Source organism: Carassius auratus, chromosome 14 (genome assembly GCF_003368295.1).
Source record: "Carassius auratus strain Wakin chromosome 14, ASM336829v1, whole genome shotgun sequence".
NCBI lineage: Eukaryota > Metazoa > Chordata > Actinopteri > Cypriniformes > Cyprinidae > Carassius > Carassius auratus.
In genome coordinates, this window is record NC_039256.1 from 6,034,142 (window position 1) to 6,053,397 (window position 19,256).

Here is a 19,256-nt window from a genome sequence, read left to right on the forward strand (position 1 = left end):
GTCACCAAGGCTAATTTTCTCAGAGCAGGTTTTTGTATTTAATCACAAACAGGGTTGAATTGGTTATTGTCATTGGAGGGCTGACAATGTAAACGGTTCACTTTTTCATACAGCAGGGCGTATCATTGATTTTAGAGTAAGGTGAAGCTTCAATTAGCCTCTGATGGTGTATAAAAGCCAGCAGAGCGCTTATATTGGCATTGAGAGGGTGTATGAGAGAGGACACATCTCTGCTTCTGTGCCAGAGGTCTTTTTATAAGGCTCGATATAGAGAGCCCATGAGCAACAATGTGCAAATTGCTGCTTCATTAGATTTCCAGCAGCACTTAGAATGAGCGTGTCAGCATTTGAGGCTCTGCTGGTCCCAGCTGAGCAGTGCAACTGTGTGTGTGGGTGTGTGTGTGTGTGGGTGTGTTGGCAGCTTGTGGGTGGCTCAGCATTTGCATCCAGCTGAAATAGTGCAGGGTAGGAGGGCACTCTGGTGCCTGGGGAGAGAACAGATCACACCTAAACAATACTGCAAACTACAGAAAGACACTCAGTATACCGAAGTGCTCTGCCAAGTAACCAAAGGCAATGATAGTCATAGTGGACATAGTCTTTTACTAGTCTTTTACTAGTTTTACTGAACATTTAAACATCTTCTGAAGCTGTTTATGTGAGGCACTATCTAAACCTCATCGTGACTTGTTCTTAATAAAACAGTTATATTAATGTTCAGCCATTTCACTCTACAATGTCATGTCATATGTTTTCACAATATACAGTAATGCATGATGGTTAGCGTTAAAAAGATTAGAATGTGCATTATACAGCATAATGAATATCTTTATAATGTTTTAAGAAAGGTAAAATATCAACCCTTGTGAAAAAGAAACATGCTTCATTGTATTCAGAGGGCACTTGTATACTTCAGATATTTAAAGTTTTTTTTGTTGTTGTTGTTTTTACACTTTCATGACTGTTTGTTACACTTAAGAAAACTTGAAAAATTCACTTTTTAATCATGTAAAATGTCAACGTTTTTATAATGTCAAAATGTAACTAATATAATTATGTTTCCATGTTTTTGTCATGTTTTTAAAGAAGTACACTTATTCGATGTGTTGACCAACATACTAAAGCAGATGTTCTATTTTACATCTCAAATTTACATTTAAAGGTTATCTTTTTTTTTTGTATTTTTATGAACTAAATTGCAACTGTATTTTGACAGATGTATTGTTTATTATGACAAATGTGTCATTTCAAATATATTGAAATATATGACTTACAAGTTTCAATACAAATGATAATAAAGTATATTTTAGTTTAACATAAATGCTTGTCAGTACATTCAGAAGTGCACGTTAACCATATTTCACAGAAAATACGTTTATGAAATTACATAACCTTTTACTTAAGTCCTGTGAATGAAAAAGAATCTAAAGTCCAGCTAACTGCATCTGAAATAATACATTTTCACTTAATTGCAATAAACATGCATTTAAGTGTCCAGAAACATAGCATACAGTTTGTACTTATTCTTTCAAAGTACATTATTTCTGTAATAAGTAAACTTTTTTAACAAGGGAATGCATAGGCCATGCTGATTACTCAACCAGTATTTGGCCAGTTCGATTTTTAGTTAGATAGTTGTCCGTTTAAAAACTAAATATGTATGCCTAGCCAATTAACAGAAGAGTGCGACATTCCCAAACCCTACTGACAGATTGTCAGCAGAAAATTTCTTATTTCAAATACTGTGAATTTGGAGTAAATATTGTTTATCAGTTCATTTTGTTGTAGTAATGTTGCTTGTCAATCTATTATTCAGTTTATTAGAACTAGTTACTACAGCATCAGTCATTAAAAATATCTTTAAATCTTTAATCTTAATATCTTTTAATCCATTATGTACTGTATGCTTTTCAGAAAAGTCATTGCACTGTTTTTTCACTCATGAATCTACACAGTTTACATGTATCCTAAATAGTCCAGCCATACAAATGCATCATCGAGGGAAATAGCTCTGTTTTCAATAACAGATTTGTGTAATTAGAGGAATATTATTACACCTTTTTTTCTTAATGGCTCCTTTAATCTCTCTTGGCCAGAGTTCCTTTTCTCAATAGTATGAGCCCTTCAGATATTAATCAACGTCAACCAGTGCTTAATGTGTGCTGCTTTGTTTGCATCTTAATTAATTCATGCTTTTTCATTCAGATGTAATCTATTAACATCCTGCATCTCTTCTTTCTCCCTCCTTCACTCCCCATCTCATCTATTTCTCCACGTCTTTGTTAATTGCACTCACATACTGTGTAAATTCAGGTTGAGAAAGTGTGTTGGGAGTATCTAGATGGAGAAGAGCTTGTTCACAAATCCCTCCACATACTAATAACTTGTTTACGGTGTCAACAATGGCATTTTGCCTCTCAAAGGCAACATTTGAAATCAAATCAAGCTCCAGTGAAGTGGATCTAATTGTGTGAATATCAGGTGACTCCACTTTATAACGTCCTGTAAAGTCATCCATCTTAAATGTTGCTCATTAGCTTCTAAAATGGTCATTTATTATATTCCACATGCAAATGCAGGACATATGCTGTTATATGGCCTTCTGAAGGTTGTTATTTTCATGAAAATATTTTGGAATAGCAGACCAAGTGTCAATACAAAGTATGTGTATTTTAGTCTGTTACCTTGAACCGTTAGGATACAATTGCTTCGTAAATTTTACTTTTAGAACCAAATATGGTCAAAAGTGCATCTTGTTTTCTGGTAGTTGGAAAGCCTTGAACTGCACAGCCACCTCATAACTGCATGTATGCGTAATATATCCTTGTAAATATACTATTAACTTTGACATTTAACTTTCTTTTGATTTAGCTTTTTAGCTTTGATTCATCTCATTTGGCATTGTAGCATAGGAAATGCTGTCCAAGGCAGTGGGATATGTTCTTTTAGCCCTCCCAGAATGCTTTAAGATGGGCCAAAAGGAGGCCTGGGATTCGCGTACCACCCTTTGCAATGGCCATGGTCCTGCTCTTTCTGGAAAAACATAACTCCAAACAAGCAGAGCATAATTATGTGAGAAATATCTCCATCTGGAGCCTTTGGGGCTTTTCTGTGAGACTTTGACATTTAAAGAAAGCCACATATGGAGCGTTTCAAGATCATGATCATTTGGGTAATATTCCGGTCGCTCAATCTGTAGAGCATGATGCTGGCTACACCAAGATCATGGGTTTGATTCCCAGGGAATGAATCGATTAAATGTATGGCTTGCATGCAATGTAAGTCGCTTTGGATAAATATATCTGCCAAAATGCATTAATGTAAATATAAAATGGACATTTAGGTTAGCTATGCAATGTTGCTCACGGTACATGAAAAATCAAGCTACAAAAATAGTACTGCCTTTTGTTTTACTAGCATATTAAACTGGATTTATTAAATGCAAAAACTTGCCAGGATGTTAAAATGTATTTTAATGGTTTTAGGGTGGTTCACAAATTTTTCTATTCAGTTATTAAGGTGTTCTGGGTGGTTGCTTGTTGGTCAAAAGAGTGCAGCCTCTTGTATTGTGGTCTCTAGATGACTTGGAGTCCTCCTACAATGTAACCACTAACAAGCCGTATGCTTCTGTTGAAAGCCCAGCATGAAAATAGCATGTAAATGTCACCAGCCCAGACACTTCAGTAATTGTGTCCTACTTAAATGAAGTGCAAGTTAACCATTCAAAGCAAATAGCCACTTAATGACTGAACCATATGGCTGCGTTGCCACAACAAAGCCAAAAATGTCCGTAGAGACAATCCTTTTCAGAAAGATTCAAGAGCAATGACCATACGTCAGTGGTTTGGCTTTGGTATCACATTTTTATTTTGGACATAAAGTGGTGCCTTGACATAAAAAAATAAAAAGAAAAGAAAAAGAAAATACATAAAAGTCCTTAATATAAAATATAGAGTGTGTTACCTTTAATACAAACTGCATAGACCAAACAACATATAAAAGCATGAGCATGAAATAGGCTAAATTGATTGATAGGTTGTTTTCCGAACATTTCATAAAATTAGGTTTTATGTTTCAATGCACAGAGCTACCTATAATTGTAATGTTGTAATTTCTTTAAATTTGTAGTTTTGTTCATGGTTTTTAGGATATCAGAAATGTAAGCACTAAAGTTAAACCATATGGTTAAACCATAAATGAAACCATTTTTTTTTTTTTTAGCTTGGTAGCTTTGATTCATCTCCTTTGTTTTTTGTGACATGGTAAATGTGGTATTTAACTTTTAGTTTCTACTAACCAGATGAGTTTTCATCAAAATACTGTAGAGCTTGATTGAATGCACCACCTCTGACATCAACAACAGGGAAAGTGTTTCTCTTAACTTTAAATGTTGATAAGCCAGTTTATTTTGCTATTATCATAATGACACACTATTAAATAATTATTTGCATTTCATTTGCAGTTTTTCCCTGCTCTCAGTGACCCAATCAGAACGTACCAGCAACCCACCAGCACTGCTTTAGATTATGCTATGGAAATACGTTTGACATCTGCGATGTGTTTTCACAGAGAGTAATCAGTGTAAGTGAGTCAGATGGAATTATGGTCTTGTTTTGAACATTCGCAGACAGTTGAAACATTTTAATCAAGGACCAGACCTAATCTGAGCTTGGGAAACCAACCATCAACTTTAAATATGCCCAGTGTGTCTCTGTTGTGAAATAAAGAGAACAGATCTTGTAATGATTCAGGACTCGTATAGTTGAGTATTGAAACAGGATCTATAATCCATTCCTCATGTGAACAGAGCATCGATTGAATCAAATAAAGCTTGTAATGGATTTAAGGGCAAAGGGAAGTCACAACCATCATCGTTGGGATGTGTGGCGAGTTATTCTTTTATAAAAAATAATGGATGCACTGCTCGCAGATGATCGTTTTATGAGGTGGTGGGCTGATGACTTATAAATGAAAGCCCTTCATGTCTCTTCTCATCTTCCCTCTCCGTCATTTCATGCTTCAAACTCTTTGTTGCTTCCACACCCCCCAAACACATAATCATGTTTAGCACTGAGACCTCGCGTCCTCAAATTCTTTTGAACTTTTTAAATGTAACTTATTGATGGAAATCATAAATTCACAGTTCATTAAATTCTCCTACGCTGGCGGTATTGACAGGTTGCGATCCAGACTAGATGTCTGAAACAGTCCCAGCTCTCTATCAAAGGGGAATAAAATCAAACGTGGGCTTCTGAGAAGCGGCCCAGGTGTCTGCCTGCTCCAGCGACTGTAGGAGTGGTTCATCTATAATTAACTATTAAACTTCATCGAAGGAGAGTCTGAAAAAACGAAGAAAATTATGACAGTTCTGCCCTTGGACATGAGACACGGTGGGAGAATAATAATGCAATATTGCTCAGGGTTCGTTAGGCTGCTTTCGGCCCATCATACAGACCGCCAGGTTGTGACTATCTGTCACATTGATCTGAGATTATGGTATCAGTGTAAACACAAAGAGAAAAACGCTAGTCGATGGGGTCCCTGTAGCTTCCAGTGATGCATCCGCCTTTGTTTCAGTGTGACCTGTGATAATCTCTGGGGAGAGATCAAAGCTTCAGACCTTTTATTAGCTTGTTTTTCTGTTAGCAAGAGCCGCGGATGGTGTGCTTTGAATATATTTTAGATGCTACAGCTTTTAGGCAAGTCAGAGTTTGGTTTATTGGGTTGGGGTGAAATGGGTTGGCCAAGCTTGATGGACAACAAGCTTCAATGTGGACCAACTTTTTTTCCTGCCTTGTTAAATTAAATTCATGATGTTTTTTATAACAGTCTATTGAGTTTCAGCAGATAAGTGAATTGTGGCGAGAAGACGTCAGTCACACTGACACTGTCTATGTTTAATTTGATTGGTTGCAACTTAAAGCCACACTTTAAGTTGCACTCGCTACAGAAATCTATGGATCTAACCCTGAGTTGATAGAGAACCTTTATAGCATCTACTGTAAACCAGGTTTCTCTAAAACTCAGCTATTTCCATGCAGTAGACAACAGAAGTCTAGCTAGTGTTTACTTGTGTGTGTACATCTGGTCTTATATTCCCTACTGCTTAGCACCAGCCTGGAAAATTACATCATTATAAAGCATGAATATTTAAAGTGTAAATTGTTCTAAATATTGTTATTTATTCATTAGAGTTGTTTGAGATGTTTTTTCTTATGTCTGGAGATCTTTTGGGTTTGTTACAGCAACATGCATTGACAACACATTATTTAAAGCCATGACAAATTACGAGGCCTGTGCAAACTCTTCCCTTACTGAATGTTAATAAGAGCCTTGACGGCTTTTTCAAGGCATTACTTATGGTGGATTTGAGAAATATATTTGTGCACTTCTGTATATGTGTGCATTTGTGTTATGTGAGTGTTTCAAGACAGATTGTAAATAAATGCTAATATGTTATTTGTGAAGCCGCTATGGTATTTAAATAGTTAATGAATTGATAAATATGTACAATTTACACTTTCTCTTGCAATGTAGAGTCGCTTGTAATATCCATAGACTGTAAAAAAATATGTACGTAGTGTCCGTGACATCACCCATAGACTCCTCAATTGCGGTTTTGAAGCTAAAAGTGTGCAGAGCGGGCCGTCAACATCTTGGCAGCGCGTCACCACACGACTCTCCCGGATAATCGAAAATGGGGAAAAAGGCGGGAGCTGATTGCTGAAGCCACGCCCACCTAGCGCGACGGCATTGTCAGCAGAGGCAATCCACCTGTCAATCAAGTGGCCACGCCCTTAATTATGCAGAACTTTAAGTCTTAATATAATTTAAACGGATGAGTTATAAAAAAAAATCACCCCCTTCACAGTTGTCATGAAGGGCAAATTAGCAATATAGACCAAAATCATTTTTTGAACCAGGCTGTAAATATGTTTTTTTCTGCTGTAAAGTTGGGCATTTTAACATGGGGAGTCTATGGGAATGACTCCCTTTTGCATCCAGCCTCAAGCGGCCAGTCGATGCCACTCAGTAATATCACACTTCACCGTTTCTTTTTTTTGTAAACTTTAGCATAAACAGCTTTCTTAGTCTACTAGTATTCAGACCTAGAAACGTCTACCATAATCCCTGATGAAAGCAGATTTGTTAGCGTTCCTCATTACAGTTAAAGTTCAGCAGTGAAATGTTAGTTTAATTTACCCAGTTCTTTCGGTCCCAGGGGCCCAGTTCTAGTTGAGTTTGCCCAGGGCCTGCTGTAACTCCTTCAGGGAAACACTTCCTCCTTCCTGTTTTTGTGCAACGTGTGCTGCTTTACGAGGAGAAAGCTATTCCCAAAGCTGCTCTGTCCGGTCTGTTTGGGGACGACGATATCGTTAATTATGAATAATGATGATAAGTAAACTTTGTTTACTTTTCATCGCACTATACGCTGGGCAAATCTGTAATAGGCTACTTCATGTAAGCATATTATATTATATTATATTATATTATATTATATTATATTATATTATATTATATTATATTATATTATATTATTAAAACATTTTCATACAGAAAAAGGGCTGAATTAGTTATTACATTAAAAAGTAAACAATACTATCTGTGATAGAAGGTGAAAGAACCAAGAAATGCTTTCTCAGACTTGCCTTTCTCTTCTAAGATTCCACCGCTGTTAAACAAAGGTCAACCTTATTAAGACCCAAAGATGGAGAGAAAATGACCTTCTGCCTTTTTCTTTTCTTTTGGTTTGTATTGTATCACACCAATCAGTGCTATTTGCATGGACAAAGGTCACAGAGGTTGGCGTTTTGAAGGAACAGCACATTCACAGTGCACGTAACAGTGACGTTTTTCTTTCAGGTGCTATTTGATTAGGAGATTTATAAAATAAAAAAATTGAACTGTATAGTTTTGTTGCATTAGATAAAAAAGAAACCAGACTAAATGTAGCCTTTGCATCAGTTAATTAAAAGTCAGATAAATGAAGTTAGCTCTGAGAAAAGGTCTAGCATCTATCACTTGGTTTGATATTTTGTACTGTATCTAATGCGATGACAAGCATGCGTTTCACTGTATCCCACACTGGCTGTCGGTTGTTTAAGGGGTTTGCTGCACATTGACAGTGCATGAGTGAACAAGTGGGCAATTTTGAGCATAGCTTATGATTTGGCACAAATCTGTGTTTTTTTGTTTGTTTTTTTTTGTATGCCTTTTCACTTTCCTGGGACAGGTTCCTCATTCCTGGCCAATGTTGTGCATGTCTTGCTGGCACAGCTGTAGACCAAAGCACTTTTTTTTCCTGTCATAACATAATCTCTAATGAAGTGTCAACATAAAGCAGCCTGATATGACCTTTGGAAAGGAATTTAATTTGCCTCCTTCTGGCATGTTTGACTCCATGTAGAACAATCTTGGATGGCCACATCTGAGGATACCCTGAGAAGTGAAGGACTTATTGGATTAGAGCACTGTGGCCTTTCATGAACTCATAAATAATGCTGAGCATGACTGATAACTCTGAGACAGAGCCGAGTAATAGCCCTGTAGGTGGAGAAGTAAACAAACCCTTTCTTTCCTTGCTCATTTTCTTTCTATTTATATCTTTCTATCTCTGTCTCTCTCTAAGTGATGTAGTCTATCATCAGTTGGTTCAGTTGTCTCTTATTAAGTTGGCTCTTCAGAGCAGCATCAGCTAGTGTTAGAAAAAAAATGATTAAATAATAATAATAATAATTGTGGTGTCTGATATTTTAAAGACTCAAACTTGTAATGTAAAAAATGTAATGACATGGCCATAAAAATAAATAAAAAATCCACCTAAAATGATATGACAGGCCCTTCAGGCATATAATCTTTCTTACAATTCACACCAAAATCATATAATTTCAAACTAGTATGCTGTTATTATTTGTTTATTTTTAATCATGGAACAGGAAAAAAAAGATAATTTGTTATTGTGTGGAAAAGAGCTGCATACTATACAAATTTTGAGCAATTTGAGCACAAACTATTATATTAGGCAGGTTCTATACTATGAAAGTTTTCACTACAGAATAGTACTGTAATGGAAATGGGCTTCCATGCCTTATGGTGTGTCCACAGCAAAATTCGAACACTAGTTTGAATAAAAAGTCAACGCTAAGATGTGAATAGATGTGAATTTGTGCCTGGCAACTCATCGAGGAGAGCATTATTATGCTATTATTCGCGTGATGCGAAAAACATCCCGTGAATAATCTAGTGTGAGTAATGCTATGCGAATATTCGCTTTCCTTTTGGTGTGCACAAACCATTACAACTCTGTCTGTTTCTCCTGCTATTGAATAAAATCCAGTGTACATTAATTAAACAACCGGTATCTTCATGTATGCTGTCAATGGCGCGTTTGTGTGTTTCGAAGTGTGTCATATCATTTGATGAATGTTCTCCTCTGTTCTTTTTCCTACAGTCTCCCTGGAACCACACCGCGGACCAGTGAACCAACCGGTCACTCCAGCGGTGCCTCGGGCAGCTCCAGCGAATCGGAGAGCAGCTCAGAGTCCGACTCGGACAGTGAGAGCAGTTCCAGTGACAGTGAGTGCAACCGAGCATCCCGCGCTGCCACACCAGAGGTATTGATCACTTCACTCCTCTTAAACTGTCACAACACATCCTCACACTGATCCTTCATTCCATTCACTGATGGCTGTTATTACAGGTGTTTCTCAGTTCAGCCCATACACTACAGGATAAGACCAAAAATATGAGGACCCCCCCCCACCCCCTTTTAATTAACACACTGCTTAATTGATTTGTATTTTATTTTTTATTTTTTTGCATGATTTCTATTAAGCTGCTTTAAAAACGATATGTCTGACACCTAGGTGGCAAAATTTTGGAAGGGTAATCAAGAAACGTTCAATTGCTCAATTTATCATCTTTACTTTTCTATGAAACTGATTACTTCTCTCTAAAACAGTACTTAATGCAAATAGAGCTATACAGGTAAAACTGTTTTACATGGGACATTTTTGCCGAGGCTGTATTGCAAAATAAATAAATTATCTGTAGTGTGAAAAGAAAATATATAAATGGTCTATTGTTGTAGTTTCTACAAATACTGTGGTAAATGGCATATGTGGTGGAAGTCATAGAATTTTTGTTGGCATTTTTGCATTTAATAATAATAAAAATAAACACATTATTATCACTGTGATTATTATTTACTATTACTGAATTTTGGGGAGATAATTGTCTAACTGTTTAGTGAACATAATGTATGTTAATGAAGAAAAAGTAGGCATCATTTACCTAAAGCAAAATATGTTTTTTATTTTTTTATTTATTTATTAAATGAGGCATGGCCCAGACATTTTTGACAGGTTTGGCTATTTCCTAAGCCTTTCTGTTTAGTGTTATTTAGTATTTTTTTTGTTGTTTTTGTTTTGTTTTTTGCTCACCTTCTGAACTCTGGGCCATGAGGTAAATGAATACCAGTTTATGCAATTATTTTCCCTTAGATGATTATTGCTGAGCCCATTACCAGAAATTTCTAAAGAACCGAGATAAATCTGAGTCTATTTCTAAGTCTATTTTCTCCTTTAGCTAAAGGCACAGAGAGACTGAGGCCTCATTCTCCCTCTGAGTTTTCCCAGCATGGGTTAGGGGTAGGACTTTTGAAAGGATCTCCACAAAGGATTAATTTGGCAGCTTTAAAGTTGTCCTGCAGTAGCCTGCCCGGGGCTCCCTAAGAGCATTACACAAGAGTAAACATCTCCTGGTTCTCATCGCCCCCTCTGTGTGTATAGCTTTGCTCTTTGCCAGGGATGGCCAATGGGAATCCATATCTCAGCACTGCAAGAGCTCTGGTCTGCAGAAAGATGTTTCTCTTTCAAGCAGCGACGCAAAGCCTTGATGCTTCAGTGGCTAAATATTGGGAGGCCTGTCAATTTAGACATGCTCAATTCATCATCTTTGCTGGTGATTTGGTAGCTCGTATTGCCGGAAATGTCTCTCTGAGAGATGGAGAATGTGGCTTTTGAATGTGAAATGGCATAGGAGATTGCCTTTTGTCTCAAAACGTACCATCAGGTCTGATTGGAAAGTGCACTGAATTTAATTTCTTACCCCGTGAGTTTAATGGTTAATAGAGATGTCCACTCATTTCCATAGCTTCCTTTTCTGAATGATTTTCTATCATTTAGAGCATTCAAGACAGTGTTTATGGGTTCGTGGGAAAGATTTACATATGTCTGGAAACATAATGGTACACAACAATTGGCATGAGATAATATAGCTGATGAAAACATCTCCACAGCGAGGGCTGTGAGCAGTCATCAGGACAGTACTCACAACATTTCCTCCGTTATCCAGGGATTTTATGACTTCCTCTCTTAATGGCCTTTTCATCATGGTGCCAGTTCATTGGTCTGTGAAAGTCAAATGACGAAATCTTCAAGCTTCTCATGAATCAGCACCGGAGACAGATGAAATCTGTACCGATATGCATCATTAGAAATTGGGTTTACATGTTATTTTACACATGCATCAATTTACAATGTATAGACCCACTTAATGCATGTAAAATTGTCACGTGCAACAACAAATGATCTGGTTTTCATCTCATTGTGTGATTGATCAAATAAGATGCTGAGACAGAGTTGTCAATATTTCTTAAACTTTGGTGCCATCAATTTGCTTTGTCTCTTTCCACCAGCCTGAGCCTCCATCAACAAACAAGTGGCAACTAGATAAGTGGCTAAACAAAGTTAATCCTCACAATAAAGCACTAATTAGCACCCAGTCAGACAGTCATGGGCTTAACATCTCTCAACCTGATAAAGGCCAAGCCTCAGACAACCAGAGCTCAAGCAAGAGCAAGTCCACCACAGCACTGGCACCAGCAGAACCCAAGGAGAGAACATTGCTCAGTCCTATCCGAGAGAAAGCCAAACCCAAGACTGGTCAGAAGGCTCCGGACAGCAAAAGCACCAAGGTAAAATCACCAGCCTCGGTGGAGCTTGCTCCCCCCAGGAGAAGCACTGGAAAGAAGCAGCCCAAAAAGGTGGAGCGATCTTCCAGCGGCGAGGAGCACAACTGGCCAAGACCAGGAAACTCAAGTTCTACCCCAAAAGAGAAAGAGCCCCCGCCTTTAGAACTGCCAAAACCTAGAGGCAAGGGCCCTGGGGTCAAGACGGCTCCAAGAAAGGAACCTCGGACAACCACAACAAACGCTGCACCAACGAATATTACACCGGTCCAGGATAAAAAGAAGCACAGAGGACCAAACAAGATCATCCCCAAGTCTAAGGAGTTCATCGAGACAGAGTCTTCTTCATCCGAGTGTCATTCGGATCCTGAAGAGCTCACCAAGGTTCAGCTTCCCTGTCCCGGTCCCAACACCTTAAACCTAAAATCCAAGGATTGCAATAGCAATATCCTGAGTGTTAGCAGCCTTACCAGCACAAGCAGCACCTCTATTCCTGATCCAGGTGCCTCGGATCTCCTGGAAGAGCCCTTCTTTTCTCCCATCCCTATTGTGCAAAATGAACTATTGTCACCACTAAGAGATTTTGAGGACATCAAGTCCCTTTGGGTTAAGATTGAACTCAGCTTCCTATCACGGATCCCAGGGCAAGACCCCCCGGAGCCTCCCTCAACAAAGGTAGAGTGTCGGGAGATCAGTGTCAAGCACAGACGGCAACAGTCACCTGCCTCTATCCCTGCAGAAAAGAACCCTAGCAAATCCAAGAGGAAACACAAGGCAAGTGTTCAATGTTCTCACTCTCTTTCCATGCACTATAATTATAAAATCAAGGGCTGCAATTGCAAAATAATCATGTAATTATTATTTTAAGCAAGTAGTCATTTAGCAGGTCCTTTAAGCGACATTTACTTCTTCCATGGAAGAATTTCTTTGGAGTGCCTTGTTGAAGGACATAACCTTGATAGCTGAAGTATCGCCCCTTGACAAGTTTGAATTGTACAATTAATTAGCAACCCAGATATTCAATGGCCAAAGGTTTTTATTGTTTTTATAAAATAATACTCATCCAATGTCATAATGTAAATCATAGACCCTTCTTGTCTACAGGAACATATTAAACTCTTAACACCTATGGGTACAATTGGTGACAGCTCATGAAATACCACTTGCAAATGATCCAAAGATGCATAAATGAAACTGAAACCTCAAGAGGTTTGTTAGTGATTAAAAAAAGTCCCATTAAAGTCCACTTACAACGTCAACACTTGAAGCATTAAGGTCACTTGCAGCCAGTTCTCTTTCTTGTTCACTTTAACTGAACTGGGTTTGGTTCATACGAAGTCTACCATATGTGAAAACCAGGGCCGTTAAGACCTCAGTATACAATGTTGCACACTCTAATAGAGATGTCTTCAACCCTGTTCCTGGGAACTCACTGTTCTGCAGAGTTTATCTAGAACCGTAATCAAACACAACTGAAGCAGCTAAGCAAGCTCCTCAAGATTGCTTGAAAATGCTCATTGGGAACAGGTTAGAAATAAAATTTGCAGGACAGTGGGTCCCCAGGAACAGGGTTGAAGACCTCTGCTCTAACTTTTCACTGGACCACCTTTAGCTTTGATTATATTGTGCATTTGTAGTGGCAGTGTTTCGACAACATTATGCAACATCACAGCATTTATTTCCATCATGAGTTTAGTTTTTGGCCCAGATCTAGTATTGCATTAGGAGAGTCATTTCACCCCAGCACACCCTAAAGACTTTAAATGAGGTTAAGCTCAGAATACCATGCACTCTAAAAATGCTGGATCAAATATGGACCTAGCGATTGTGTTAAATGTTTAACCCAACCTTGTGGGTAGTTTTATTTAACTCAGCTATTATTTATAAATTGTTCTTTGGCTGGATTAAAATGAACGCTAAATTACCAGAGGCATCAGTATTTATTGAACAAGTTATTTAATGTTAATTTCCAGTCTATTTTTCGGAATTAATTTTAAGCAAGAAATGTTGGTTGGTCAGCCCAGCATTTTAAGAGTGGTGACCAATTTATGTATAATGTTATAATGTTAGGGGTTTGATTCCCCGGGAACACATGATAGGTAAAAATTGATAGCCTGAATGCACTGTAAGTCTGCTAAATGCATAAATTGAATTTTAATTTAATTTAAATCCAAACTGCAACTTTTTTTTTTTGCCAGGTAGTGTAAAATTCTCTATTCCTAATGTGTTCGTGTGTAAAGTACAATTTAAGATTTCAGTGCTATCCTGTTACTGGTGTAAGGGGAAACTGATTCTTGGACTATAAAATATGTTTTTTTGTTTTCCTTAAAGTAGAAGAAAGTGTCTAAGTGGTCATTTAGCCTGTTAAGCTAAATAACGTTAAATTCATGTTAATTAACTTCCATCTCTCTGCAGTCTGAGCACTGTGATGTGATGAGTGGAGGCAAAAAGCTTCGGATGGACAAAGACGCACTTCTGCTTCCTCCTTGTATCTCGCCCATACACAACCACAAGGTCTCCAGCACAAAAGAGTGAGTTTTCAGTACTGACTCATGGCTTGTTGCCTACATTATCACACACTTGTCTTAGGAGCATGACTAATGACTAGCCATTTTGATTCTGATTTTAATAGAAAATAAAGATTCTTGTTGGATTTTGTTCAGTAACTCCACTGAAAACCTTCATATAGAGATCCCACGATGCTTCACTTTTCTTTAACATATGCTACCAGTGTCCCCTGAAGTTTTTGCCACGTATGCATGAAAACACTAGAGATTTGCCATCTCAGCTTAGTAGCTCACCCTGTGTTATGTCCTCTGGGAGAATGCTGGGATACGCAAGAGGAGCAGCAGGTCACCCTTTTGGAGCCGCCTGCCTGCTTTGTCCCACTGCATTACAGTAATTTAACACTGACACCAGCACAACGGCTACTGCTAATTTTAGATATTCAATTAGAGTCAGGCCAGGCTAGAGCCCATCAAAGACACACACGTGACAGGGGTCATATGCTTGTCCTGTCCGCCTGAGTGCCCACCGCACTGCGACACGACTAACGCCAGCGAATCTTACGATACGATCAGCAGCGCTACATTAAATTATTAGCCACCGTTAACAACTATTACTGGAAGTGTTTAGCACCTCGGGCTATTTACTGTTATCACCTGCTCAGTGTGTTTTAAATCAGCTTGTTCACTGCGTTCACCCTTTTAATTGAATTAGAAAAGTAAAGAAGGCTTTTTATTTAGTGTTGTTAACTGATGAGACTCTTGTTTTATGGCGTATTTTCATCCTAATAAACCAAAGGCAAAAAATATATGCTGCTGTCTAGGACATTATGTCTCAGGGGAGCTTCTTTATTTAGCACTTAGGCTAAGTTTAGACTGGTAAGCGTTTATGTAAATGAATTTAGCCAACATGGAGGTGCCACCACCTCCCTCTCTCATCTGTATATGATCTTGTGCCTCTCCTATGTTGTTCTAGAAAAGGAATAAAAGGAACCAAAACCATTTGATCTAAAATGACCCTACTGCCCTGAGGGGTGAGAACAATAAAAGAGAGAGCAGAATATAGCATCATATTTTCAACAAAATTACACCCTGTGTAAAATAATACACTGGATGTCAGTGGTAGCTCCTTTGATTGCAGAAAGAAGCCTTACTCTTTAATTAGGGTTTAGTATGTGCTGAGAGAGTTTCTTTCAGAGAGTCCAGGAAACACAGTAATGGACAGAATCAGATCTTGCAGATCAGAGAAGTTGTTTTGTCCACTTCTTCATCTCTGATTCTAAACTCTGACTAAAAAGACAGATAAATGTATACCATAATTATGTCCTACTTGAAACTGCATTTTGCATTATTGAAATTTTAAAGAAATGCAAAAAGAAATTATATATATATATATATATATATATATATATATATATATATATATATATATATATATACACATATATACATATTCTGATGCTTGATGCACGTTGCTATACAATTGCAAGATATATTTATTTATTTGTTTCACTATATCTTCAATATGAAATACATTTAGCAAAAAAAAAAAAAAAAAAAAAATATATATATATATATATATATATATATATATATATATTAATTTTTTAAAAAAAATTTCAGGTTAAGCCCAAAGCATCTAATCATTATCTCAGTTGTTCTAGCAACAAACTGTCCATGTGATTTATTTCCCCTGCTCATAAAAATGAGGTCTTAATCTACTTTTCCACATCAAGGCCTAAAGCACAGATCTAGTATTTTGGCACATGTACAATATATAGTCCCACCAGTTTACATTCACATAAGGTATATCAGACTGTGTTTGCATAAAGACACTTTTTCCCCCCATATCCCTCAGTAGTGTTTAAACCACCACCAAATATGACTTTGAATGTCTTTGTATTAAGAAATGTTGTAAACACCACAAATGTATTGGCCTACAATAAGTCTTGAAGTGTCTTGCAAGTGTACAGTCGGAGACCTTTGACATGTTTTCTATTTTATTTGATTTTTCTGCCAAGTTCTTTAAAGAAGCAACCCCGCAAGCGGGAGGATAAGCTGTTGCCGCCTCTGCTGTCGCCGCTGTCCGATGAGCCTGTGGGCCGCCCGCGGAGAACCAGCGAATGCAGCTCCCTCAGTCAGGACGGAAACACCTCCACCGTCCCAAACCCCCTCCCCTCCACCCGCACAATACCTGCCTCCACCTCTTCATCATCGTCCTCATCACACAAACACCGCAAAGGAGAGAGCAAATCCTTCTCCCATTCCAAGACCAGCGCTGTAAGTCACGGACAGACAGCTAGTCTGAGGCCTGAGGCTTTCCTTGAGGCCTTCACCACATTTCCTGTGTTTTTGCTAAACTAATTACCTTCTTGGAAAGGTTTCAAAATAGCCTTGAAGACAAGAGAATGGCTCCCATGTGCCGATCGTCCAAAATCAATCTAGCTAAATGGTCCTAAAAATGAAAACACTGAGTAGATGCAGAACAGACTGAGAGTAAATGGATAGTTTATGTATTATTCAAGCTGTTCAAGGCTAATTATCGTTTTAATGTTCTCTCGCTGTTCCAGGAAGAAGACAGTCACAGCAAGCCTTCCGGCGGTTTTCACAGCAATGGTCAGTCGGAGCCAAACCTCTGGTCAAACACTTCAGCCCTGTCCACAGAGCACATGGAGCCCAGGAGACCTAAACTCACATTTAATAACACGTATGTAACAGTAACACCAGATTGCTGTGGATAATGACTGACTGAGTCTGGAAATCTTTCAGTCGTATAGCAGCTCAACATATTTCAGGTTCATGTTAATGCACACAGTGGAATGTGTGTGTAAAACAAACAGAACTTAATCACACTTTCTATCATTACAGTGTTCACAATGCAGATTACTACATGCAGGAGGCCAAGAAGTTGAAGCACAAGGCAGATGCTTTGGTAAGTCTATTCATGACATGTCTATATGCCAAAACATATACAAAAATATATGAAGAGTTTGCATGAAATTTGCATCTAAAATTAGGATTTTTATCAAGCTACTATGCTTAGGTTGAGTCATTTTACTTTAATGCCAATCTGCAGGTCCTTTGCCAGACTATTAAAGTGAAATAACTGAACATAAATAAAGGAGCCTGATAAAAATCCCAATTTTAGATGAAAATTTCAGATGGCGTTTAGAGGCTTTTGCATCTGAATTCGTCATATTTATATATATATATATATAATTTTTTATAAAAGTTTACAACTGTTATTATAGTTTACTGAAACTGAAGATACTTACTTTTATATTGTTTATAACTTAATCTACAAAACATAGACACAAATATTTACATATACAGTACTTTATGAGTGCATATAAATGATTAGTTCATCATTAACTAATCATGTATAAATGACTTACAACATTATAAAGTGTTACCAAAATCAACATAAAAAAATAATAAAAATACAGAAATACTAAAACCATCTAAACTTAAATTGAAACTGGAAAATAATTCAACATATTTTAAAAACTATAATAGTATCTAAATTACTAATAAAATGACACTGCATGGAATGAAATACAGAAAGAAAAAGTGGTTTTAGAGTCTTATGTATATTTTGTTTTAATTAATCAAATTAATTATTTAATTAAATAACTTTCTAAGCAGAAACAGTTTGACCGAATATGGTATAAACTAGAAAATAACATTATAACTCATAAATTAATCTGATAACTCTCATTGGTAATAGTTTTTATTCTGCCATTTGATATCAGAATTTAATTTCCATGATTAAAGGAAACCTTGGAATATCAGGAAATTTTAATATTGCTATTCCCTGGCCTGAAAAGTCACAGGGAAAATACTACTACTATTGCTACCTCTAATAATAATAACAATAATAATAATAATAATAATAATAATAATAATAATAATAATAAATGAGTACTGTAGCAGCAGCAGTATTATTAGTAGTAGTAGTATTGTTGTTTTGTTGTTAGAATATAATAATAATAATAATAATAATAATAATAATAACAATAATCTATATAAAAAATAATGATTAAAAATTTTAATTTCTATAGTGAATATAGGTTTTTCTAGCTTTGTTCTGCTAAAATTGGTCTTTGTCGATGTGATCTGTATAAAGCATTCTAAAAGGAATTTGGATAGCTGATAAAATCTTAATAATTCATTGATCAGAAGGTGTGGGAACCCTGATTTGGGTATCTTGGCACCTTTATTATTATAAACAGTGAGATCTTTCTGAAACTCTAGTGGAGACATGTGAAATGATGACGTCTTTTACGAAGCAGAAAAATCTGCCAAGCCAGAGACTCCATCAGTTCTCATCCAATCTCAGTGCAGCCTTGGAGAAACAGTGATAATAGTGCAATCTTAAGTGATTTTTCTTTCCGATGGGAAGTTAACACTCAGCAAGAGTAGATGAAAAATTCCTGCCGCACTGCTCTTAACTACACGGACACATAACCCGTCCACTACAGAGAGCCATTAGCAAGCTGAGGAAAAGCTCTCTCGGCAGACCTTTTATAATTGAAGACTTTCCAATGTAGGTGAGTGAAAGCCCTTGTGTCTGCCCTTAGCATCCATAAAGCAGGAGCTTTGTTAGAGATTTACAAAACAGACCCCCAGACCCTCAATAATTGGACCCAGGCAATTATCTCTGGAGACATTGTCCATTATCGAAAGTTACATACTCTCTGTCATAAATCGCGATGAGGATGTATAGGCCTAGTCATGAATACAAAGTAAGGGGAATTGGCTGCAAGTGTTATGAGCGTAGT

At 37.3% G+C, this 19,256-nt stretch overlaps 1 protein-coding gene across 1 annotated transcript in view; it reads left to right on the top strand.

Moving 5' to 3' along the window:
- Nucleotides 1-19,256, top strand: part of LOC113114350 (AF4/FMR2 family member 2-like) — a 198,513-nt gene that overhangs the window by 171,421 nt on the left and 7,836 nt on the right. Inside the window, exons 10-15 of the mRNA XM_026281262.1 lie at nt 9,452-9,614; nt 11,699-12,745; nt 14,387-14,502; nt 16,497-16,755; nt 17,046-17,182; nt 17,344-17,407. Of these exons, the coding sequence (XP_026137047.1) occupies nt 9,452-9,614; nt 11,699-12,745; nt 14,387-14,502; nt 16,497-16,755; nt 17,046-17,182; nt 17,344-17,407 (1,786 nt within the window). The remainder of the gene's footprint in view (nt 1-9,451; nt 9,615-11,698; nt 12,746-14,386; nt 14,503-16,496; nt 16,756-17,045; nt 17,183-17,343; nt 17,408-19,256) is intronic.